Source organism: Scomber scombrus, chromosome 19, assembly GCF_963691925.1.
Source record: "Scomber scombrus chromosome 19, fScoSco1.1, whole genome shotgun sequence".
Classification (NCBI taxonomy): domain Eukaryota; kingdom Metazoa; phylum Chordata; class Actinopteri; order Scombriformes; family Scombridae; genus Scomber; species Scomber scombrus.
Genome location: NC_084988.1, coordinates 3,498,535 through 3,507,429, shown reverse-complemented (window position 1 = coordinate 3,507,429; position 8,895 = coordinate 3,498,535). Strand labels below are relative to the sequence as shown.

The following is an 8,895-nucleotide window of genomic DNA, read 5'->3' as shown; positions in this document are numbered from 1 at the left end:
ATCGGCTTCATAAAACTACATCTGTGCATCTAGAAAAATAATGAAATAACTGATTGTCAAGTCGTCTTAAATTCAACATTTTCATCATGCAGAAAGTTGGATGAAAAGATTAAAACCTCTCTTATGTCTTTAATGTTCAATACGAGGCTACAACTGGTTAGATTAGCTTAATAAAAACCAGAAACAGGAGAAACATAATTCCCTTTTTGAACCACAACTTGTAATGTTTTCACTTTGGTTTTATGTTTAAAGTAAATAAAACAAGATATAAAGTGTTAATAATTCAACTTTAGAGGTGATAGAAGGCAGATTTTTATCACATTTGGACCGAGCCAATGTGGCTGTTTCCCCAATGTTTCCAGTTTTTAATGCTAAGCTAGCTTGTAGCCTCATATTTAACCTACAGAGGTGTTACACTCATTTTAGTTCAGGGGCCACATGAAACCCAAGTTGACCTCAAGTCGATCGGACCAGTAAAACCAAACCATTGCATAATAACCTACAAAATATATAAATAACTCTAGTGGTATTCCTGGTAAGAGATACTAGAAAAATGCTTCCAAGCCCACTGAGGAAATATTTGACTTATGAAGCCTCGACTGTGATTGGTTAAAGGGAAGATAAGTGAGAATATCGAGGTGCATGTTATCGAAAAACTGGAAATACTCTTCTGCAATTTTCATACTTTGTTAAAAAAAAAAGAAAAACACCCCTGAACATAAGAGTGGTATCAATCTTCTCATCAAACTCTCAGCAGGAAAGTGACGATCTCCCCCCTAAAACTATTTCTTTTAAACCTGATAATTTGAGTTTAACGCTACATTTTCAACCAGAATCACGTTTACAGTATTAACTCACAGAGGAAAGAAATCGGTCACATATGAGCCAGTAAAAACGTCCCTATAACGATCCTTAAAAACACGTTTGAACTGTTATCACATTATCTGAATCACTGGGATTAACCACAACATGAACATCAGTTTGTTTTTCCACAGCTTTTTTTAAAATTTTTAAGCCCACCACTAATCTTTTCCAGGCCTCGAAATGCTCCGAGTTAAATTCCAGACTTTTTTTTTTAAAGGGAAAAGCCGATCGTCTCCGGTCTCGGTCGGAGCTCATCTGATGGCCAGGATCGCGTCGTACGACTTGCCGGTCCGGCAGACCTGCACGTTGCTGAAGCCGGTCTTTTCCAGCATGTGTGTGTAGTCGGACGGCGGGCGCTCCTTGCCCTCCGTCTGCACCAGCATGTTGAGGGAGAAGAGCTGAGCCATGACGGGTCCACGCCGGTTCTCAAACAGCAAGGCCTCCACCAGCAGGACGCCGCCGCCTGAGAGAGAGAGAGAGAGAGAGAGAGAGAGAGAGAGAGAGAGAGAGAGAGAAGAACAAGTGAGAGTGTGAAAGGAAGTTATGTATTTATCTGATGAGAGACAGACGAGTATTGGAAAGAAGGAAAGAAGGAAGGAAGGAAGGAAGGAAAGATGGAAGGATGGAAGGAAGGAAGGAAGGAAGGAAGGAAGGAAGGAAGGAAGGAAGGAAGGAAGGAGGGAGGGAGGGAGGGAAGGAAGGAAGAAAAGGAGGGAAGAAGGAAGGAAGGAAGGGTGGAAAGGAAAGAAGAAAGGGAGGAAGGATGGAAGGCAGGAAGGAAGGAAGGAAGGAAGGGAAGGAAGGAGGGAAGGAAGGAAGGAAGGAGGGAGGGAGGGAGGGAAGGAAGGAAGAAAAGGAGGGAGGGAAGGAAGGAAGAAAAGGAGGGAAGAAAGGGAGGAAGGATGGAAGGCAGGAAGGAAGGAAGGAAGGAAGGAAGGAAGGAAGGAAGGAAGGAAGGAAGGAAGGAAAGGAAGGAAGGAGGGAAGGAAGGAAGGAAGAAAAGGAGGGAGGAAGGAAGGGAGGGAGGGAGGGAAGGAAGGAGGGAGGGAAGGAAGGAGGGAAGGAAAGAAGGAAGGAAGGGAGGAAGGAAGGAGGGAGGGAAGGAAGGAAGGAGGAAGGGAGGAAGGAAGGAAGGAAGGAAGGAAGGAAGGAAGGAAGGAAGGAAGGAAGGAAGGAAGGAAGGAAGGAAGGAAGGAAGAAAAGGAGGGAGGAAGGAAGGGAGGGAGGGAGGGAAGGAAGGAGGGAGGGAAGGAAGGAGGGAAGGAAAGAAGGAAGGAAGGGAGGAAGGAAGGAGGGAGGGAAGGAAGGAAGGAGGAAGGAAGGAAGGAAGGAAGGAAGGAAGGAAGGAAGGAAGGAAGGAAGGAAGGAAGGAAGGAAGGAAGGAGGGGGGAAGGAAGGAAGGAAGGAAGGAAGGAAGGAAGGAGGAAGGACAGACCTGGGAGGACGGCACAAAGGTTAAGAAGGAAAGGTTGAACAAATAGTCTAAATTTTACTGAAATCTGCTGAAATGATTGAACCTCAGGAGGCAAAATTGTTGTTAAAGTAAATATAACATTTTAAAGTAAATATTGTGGTTCTACAGAGTTAAGGAAACACATTTATTTTGATACAGATCCCCATAACTAAAATCACAACATAATCATTTTAATATGTTTGTCAATAAAAATGAAAATATGATGTAAAAATGCAATAACGGGCAAAATAATCACAAATAAAATTGATCTCAAACTTGAGAAATTGAGACTCACAATTTGTATCTCCTCCACCACATTTATAGATTATACTAGAGCCTTTTTCAATGTAACTTTATATGAAATACGTAACACTTATTCCTTGTTATGTATCTATCTCAGTGTTTATATCATAAACCTCAAATATTTAAGCGGTAAACGCAAAGCTCATCGTTTTAGAAATCACTTAAATGAAGCTAAATTATTATTTAATTCTGCTGCTGCTGCTTCAGGTTACAGTTACTCATCTCCTCGAGTGTCCGGCGATTTCAAAGATGAACAAACTCTTCGACCTAAGCAATAATTGCAACCGGTAATGACAGCCGCTTCCTGTTACACATGCCATCTTTGTCTGGATCAAAAGTTCATCGTTTAACTTCAGTGTACGGAGGAAATAGTTGTTGTGTCTGCAGGATAAAGACTCTTTGAATATGATCGCAGCTTGTTTCCGAAGCTTTCAGATTAAAACCAAACAGTAATTATCTACTTAAAAATGTAAAATCAGTTTTGAATGTCTCTTTGGCTGAGATTCAAACTTTAGCTGATTCCCTTTGTGACTTCTGCTGAGCAACGACTCCCTTAGATGCTGATTTCAATTAACTACTAATTAAATTATTTGCAAAGTTGCAGATTTGCATTTTCTGTGCATGCAACATAAACTGGATGACTGGATGAAAATGATGCAGGTGAGGTGTAAAGTTAGACACACACACACACACACACACATACACACACACACACACACACACACACCTGGTTTGCAGACGTCGTAGATCCTCTTCAGCAGCTTCAGGCTCTTCTCTTCAGGCCAGTCGTGGATGATTCTGGCCAGAACGTAAAGATCAGCAGGAGGAATTTCACCTTCGAAGAAATCTCCTGCATACAGGCAACACAACAGAGAGTATTTAATCTGGCTTTGTGCTTTGTTTTAGTTATATCTTGTTTTGTTTTCATCTTCAAAACTTAAAATTCATTCAGATTGAGACAATTATAAGTCAAACAGTAATTTTTTTAATGTATTTTTTATTTTATTTTAAATGTATTTATATCAGGGACCATGTACACTATAGAAAGAGATAACATGTAAGAGGTTATATCACTGTTCATATATCACCATACATGTTCAAGATTTTCCAGTAATGTACAACAGAGTGTTTTCTTCTTTTTAACCCTTACATCCTGTTCTTTGACCCATTTTTACATTTGAGAAAATTAAAAACACCATATACACATTTCCTTTAACTGCACTTTTCCTAATGTGACCCACTGCATATAAAAAATGGGGAAAAAAGCTTAATTTTCAAACATTTTTGTGCAGCTGATACACATTTTTGTATCTGCAAATGTACAAAATAATATAAGAAAACCCATAAAAGTGTTGTTTTTTTCTTTAAATAAATAGAATAAACTCTGCTTGCTCTCTAACTGCTTCATTAAGGATTAATCAAACATTTATTAATGACTGATGGAGGGATTTATGAGTGTGAATTGGTGTTGAGATTAATTATGAGTCTAAATATGAACAGTAGTTAAAGGGTAAAACAAAAATATACACAGTTAGTTTTTTCTGTCAACTCACCGGATTGAAATGAAACGGCATCGTTCTCCTGACAGAAATGTTTCTGAGCTGTTTCTACGATCTTCGGGAGGTCGAACACCGTGACGGAGGAGGACGGGTACGCCTTTGCCACCTCACGGGCCAGAGCACCGGTGCACCCTGGGAAATATTCAGACAGGAAAGTATCACTAGGGGACACCGAGAGGAAAACTGAGCAAATGAGAGAAAAGTTTGAGGCTAATATTGATTATCGATTATTTGTGTGGTCCGTAAAATGTCAACGAAATGTTTAATCTGACTAATAATCTAAAGTATGATCAGTTTATTACCACAAAACAGTGTAAAAACTATAAAATATTTACATTTAGGAAGCTGGGATCAATTCTTTCTTTTAAAAAATAGTACAATTAATTAAATTTTCTGTCTTCTAACTATTGATTCATATGAAATGTGCCTGTTTGAGTAACAGTGACAAATCACATGAGGACAAGTTCAATTCTCAGGGTGTTTGAGTCATAATAAAACGGGGTCACCAGCATTTGCAAGGGACTGTGTCTGTGTTTGTGCTTTTGTATTTAAATATTTGTACTTATTGGTTTGTTTTCTATCTTCTATCTTGGTATTTATTCTATTGTTTTACACATACATGCTTTTGGATATTTATTTCATTTGATTGTTTTTGTTGATTTTTTTCCTGTTGAATGTTTCTACTGCTGTTTTGTTGTTTTATTGTTAGTTTCTGGTGTGATCATCGCTAATGTGGTTGTCTTGTCTTATTGCGACATCTCGATTTTTGTTTTTTTGGTTTATCTCCTTTCTTTTGTAGAGTGTATCAGATATGAAGGATTGAATAAAGGTAGAAGGTAGAAAGGAAGGAAGGAAGGAAAGATAGAAGAAAGGTAGAAAGGACAGATGGAAGGAAGGAAAAGAGGAAGAAGGAAAGTGGGTCGGATTGGACCCCTCAGCGGGCCGGTTCTGGCCCACGGGCCGCATGTTTGACCCCCCTAACCTAATCCTGCTCTAGAGTGTCGCTGTCAGCACTTTTCCAGCCTCGTACCTCCGAGATCTACGATGGTCTGAAAGCAGGAGAGGTTGAACGCCGTCACGATGTCATGTCCGTCCAGAACCCAAGAGGAGTTCATCAGACCCATAAATTTCAGCATCTCCCCCTCCGATCTAGTTCAGGATCAAACATAGAGTCTCAAAAAAATTTATTGAGATTATAAAATGAAGCATCTGTAGAAACAATCAGCACCAACCTGTAAATAGCTTGGAAGATTTCCTCTGACGGGAGGCCGAAAGTCTTCTCATTCTGATTCTTCCCGTCCCTGCGTGGAGGAAAGTGCAAAAATAAATGATGTTAATTCAAATGTAATGTTTGTTTTTAACTTCTGCTGAGTTTATTTTAGCTCTGCAAACATTTCTGCTCACAAAGCTTTTCCTGCAACACTAGAAAATGTCTCCACTTTATTCAGTTCAGTTTTCTAACGTTTCCCCCTTTGAGCCCGCTGACCTGACGGCGTCGGCCATGTTGTTCCACAGCGGGTAGATGGTCTGTGAATAGTAGACGATCATGTCGTGAAGAGACTTGCCGCTGCCTTTGGCCAGGTAAAGATTCGCCACATCAGTGCTGCTGTAAAAAGCTGTTATAACGAAATATATTCAGACTTAACGACTTAATATAAATCAAATAAAAGATGCAGAACAGCTACTAGATGGACCTTCGGGGAGTGTGACCTTAATCTTTGATGCTTATTGTCACTGAACAGCGGCTGTACAACGAAATTTCAGTGCTTCTCCTTCCATTGGCATTTAAAAGATAAAAAGAACACCATGACTCAATGTAGAATAAATAGATTAATCAATAATAATAAATAAATACATTGCACGTTATATTGTATTGCACATTCCAGCAGGAGATTATTGATTATTGTGCAGATCATGACTATTTCAAAGTGTTATTTTGATAAGAGTTAAGTTCCTCAATGGCACTCGGATAAAAACTTTTCATTAGTCTGGAAGTCTTCATCGACCTGTAATGCCTCCCAGAAGGCAGCAAAGTGAAGAGGTGATTGGCAGGATGAGATGAGTCCTGTATTATGTTTATGGTAAGACTTGTATAAGAGTATTTCTATACTGTGATGCTGCTACTCTTACTCAAGTAAAATGTCTCAATACTTCTTCCACCACTGCTGCACAGCTTCTGTAGTAAATACTGTAAATAGTGTATATCTGCTGGATATCTCCTCCTCCTCCTCCTCCTCCTCCTCCTCCTCCTCCTCCTCCTCCTCCTCACCTGTCCCATCTGTAGTCTCCACCTCCAGGATCTCGATACCCACCAGGGCGTCCAGCAGACTCTCCATGCCGTCCACGCTGGTGCTCAGCTCCCGAGCCACATGTTGAGCACTCAGCGGCTCCTGAGACTTCAGCAGGAGGTCGAACACTCCGAGTTCACAGGCCGAAAATATCACCTGGAGGGACGGAAACGCTTCCACATCAACACCTCTGACTGAAATAATCGTTGACATTATCGTTTAAGCCAAGTTTAAAGCAAAAAATAGCGACGTTATTCTGATGCATCTGCTGCTTTTTTCTGTTTCATATTGATTGTAAATTTAATATTTTGCATGTTTTGTTGAAGATGCAACCTCAGGAAAATGTTTCACAAATCATTTATTAGCCAGATAAGAGCTGAAATAATCAGTCTAGTCAATTTCTTCATCCTCTGTTATCTTAAATTGAATATTATTAGGTTTTGGACTGTTGGTCAGACAAAACAGGCAATATGAGGCAGTGACGATTAACAAGTAGTAGCAGCCAAACATCAGACGAATCAATAACTAAATGAATCACAGCTGCAGACTGATGCCTCTCTATTTAAAATATGCACTAATTAAACTTAAATTGTCACCTCTGACACCTTGAAGCCATCAAAATACTCCAGAAATTTGAATGTGGAGTCCAGCTCAATTAATTTGCCCCTATTGTGATATTTTATTAATCATTTATAGTCATTTATGAGGCTAAAATGCAAGAAATTTACTAGTTCCAGCTTTTCAAATGTGAATATTTTATGCTTTTCCTCATCTTCTATTATATAAGTTTAAATATCATTAGGTTTTGGACTGTTGGACAGACAAAATAAGCAATTTATATATTTTTTTTGTTGACATTTTCTGGATCTAAACAGTGATGATTAACAAGTAGTTGCAGCCAAACACCAGATTAATCAATAATGAAATGAATCACAGCTGCAGACTGATGCCTCGGTCTCTATCTAAAATATGCACTAATTAAACTTAAATTGTCACCTTTGACACCCTGAACCCGTTGAAATACTCCAGAAGTTTGAAGGGATAGTCGAGCTCACTCTGGGACAGATGCTCTGCCATCACTCTGCACAAAAAAATCACAACAGAGCTGCATCAAACTGCAGGAATCCATGCAACTGCGAGATTTCTGCAGACATTGAGCTGTCTCTGACCTACCACTCACCCGCTGCTGTCGCCTGGATGGATGAGACTGTAAGGAAATTTTATGGATGTAGATTCAGGGGGAGTTTTTCCGGTTTTTTTTTTGCAGAAGTAGCCAAGATGTCGCCGGGTTGCTTGTTGAGCTGCAGTCCGGAGGGAGTCGGTATGAAATGGTCGATGGGTCATCAGCCGATAAAAGGACACAAACTGCGGATCTTTAAGAGATAAGAGGGGTGCAGCAGCAGCTTCCGCTCGGCGCAGCGGTGATGGCCGATAAGCGACGACAGCGACGAGTTTGACTCCCAACACACATCGTCCAGCGTGATGGTGCAGTACCGGGATCCGCCTGAAAAGCATGGGGGCGCTGTGGAGCCGCTGTGGATGACTGGGTGGTTTATTTTTTGGCCCCTTAAAACACAAAAATGAAGTCTTTTACATTTTAAACATAAATGTAGCTCAATAATGTCTGTTAGTGACTCAGTAGTTACTTTAAAGCAGGTCTACCCACCACATTTCTTAAAATAACTGCAATAAATCCTTAATAGGGCTGAGCAATAAATCGATATTATATCAATATCATGATATGAGACTATATCTTATTAGATTTTGGATATTGTGATATCGTTTAAGTGTTTTCCTGGTTTTAAATGCTGCATTACAATGATGTCATTTTCTTAATTTATAAGACTGTTCTAGCTATTCTTCTATATTACTGGTAATCATTATTATTATTATTACAGATGGATTAACACATATATTTCTCTCAATTTTCATCCTCCAAGGAACATGCAGGTTGTTGTGTTTTTTTGTAAAACTGCAAAAAAGCACAAATACAAAACAAGGAGTCCTTATCCACCAGACGTTCCTAGTTCCGTCTTACTACTCGTTTGGGTTTCCCAGGTCTCTCCAGCAGCTCGCCCCCCCCACCTCACTTGATCCAACTCACCACCAGGTGGTGATCAGTTGACAGCTCTGCACCTTTCTTCACCCGAGTGTCCAAAACATACGGCCGTAGGTCTGATGACACAACTACAAAGTAGATCATCGACCTTTGGCCTAAGGTGTTCTGGTACTACGTACACTTATGAGCATCCTTATGTTCGAACATGGTGTTTGTTATGGCCAATCCATGGCTAGTCCAACAACAACACATCACTCGGTTTCAGATCGGGCAGGCTGTTCCTTCCAATAACCCTGCTCCAGGTTTCTTCATCATTGTCCACATAGGCGTCGAAGACTCCAAGAACTATGGACTCGCTGGGCCTCTTCC

General features: G+C 40.3%; 1 protein-coding gene across 1 annotated transcript; it reads right to left on the bottom strand.

Moving 5' to 3' along the window:
• Positions 1-1,115: 1,115 nt before the first annotated feature.
• On the bottom strand, positions 1,116-7,745 carry asmt2 (acetylserotonin O-methyltransferase 2). Its single transcript, XM_062440580.1, has 9 exons — positions 7,641-7,745; positions 7,464-7,546; positions 6,449-6,623; positions 5,666-5,795; positions 5,412-5,480; positions 5,210-5,328; positions 4,174-4,311; positions 3,348-3,470; positions 1,116-1,327 (listed from the first exon to the last, which is right to left on the bottom strand). Exons 2-9 carry the CDS (start codon positions 7,542-7,544, stop codon positions 1,116-1,118), a joined length of 1,047 nt encoding a protein of 348 aa, XP_062296564.1. The 5' UTR covers positions 7,545-7,546; positions 7,641-7,745.
• Positions 7,746-8,895: the final 1,150 nt, after the last annotated feature.